Genomic DNA, 306 nt, shown 5'->3' with positions numbered 1-306 from the left:
AAAAGTAAATTGATGATGGAAACCGAAGCATGACAGAGAAAAGGGTCTTTGGATGTAATGTTCTTGATCGCAAAATCTGCTCCTTTCCTTTCAGCCGTCGCTCATCCTCGCCAAGCTGGGAAACCAACGCTACGGTGGTCCCCGCGGCTCAGTCTTTCGACAAATGAACGCAGTACGTTGTCCTGAGGATCGTATACATATACGCCGCCGGATGGACCATACCCCACGGTCACACACACACGCTCACGCGCTGCGCAATATAAAGTTTCTATTTTTTTAATCATCTGTCGTCTCTATCTGATCTAT

The 306-nt window shown here is 47.4% G+C and overlaps 1 protein-coding gene across 1 annotated transcript in view; it reads left to right on the top strand.

Annotated features, from left to right (window-relative positions):
- The window catches only part of LOC119585793 (substance-K receptor-like), a gene marked incomplete in the record, with an annotated part of 20,824 nt that overhangs the window by 18,464 nt on the left and 2,054 nt on the right, over positions 1-306 (top strand). Inside the window, 1 exon segment of the mRNA XM_037934513.1 lies at positions 95-105. Coding sequence (XP_037790441.1) covers positions 95-105 — 11 coding nt within the window.

Source organism: Penaeus monodon, chromosome 20 (genome assembly GCF_015228065.2).
Source record: "Penaeus monodon isolate SGIC_2016 chromosome 20, NSTDA_Pmon_1, whole genome shotgun sequence".
In the NCBI taxonomy this organism is placed as follows: domain Eukaryota; kingdom Metazoa; phylum Arthropoda; class Malacostraca; order Decapoda; family Penaeidae; genus Penaeus; species Penaeus monodon.
The sequence above is the reverse complement of the archived record's forward strand: the minus strand, read 5'-3'. Positions and strand labels throughout refer to the sequence as shown.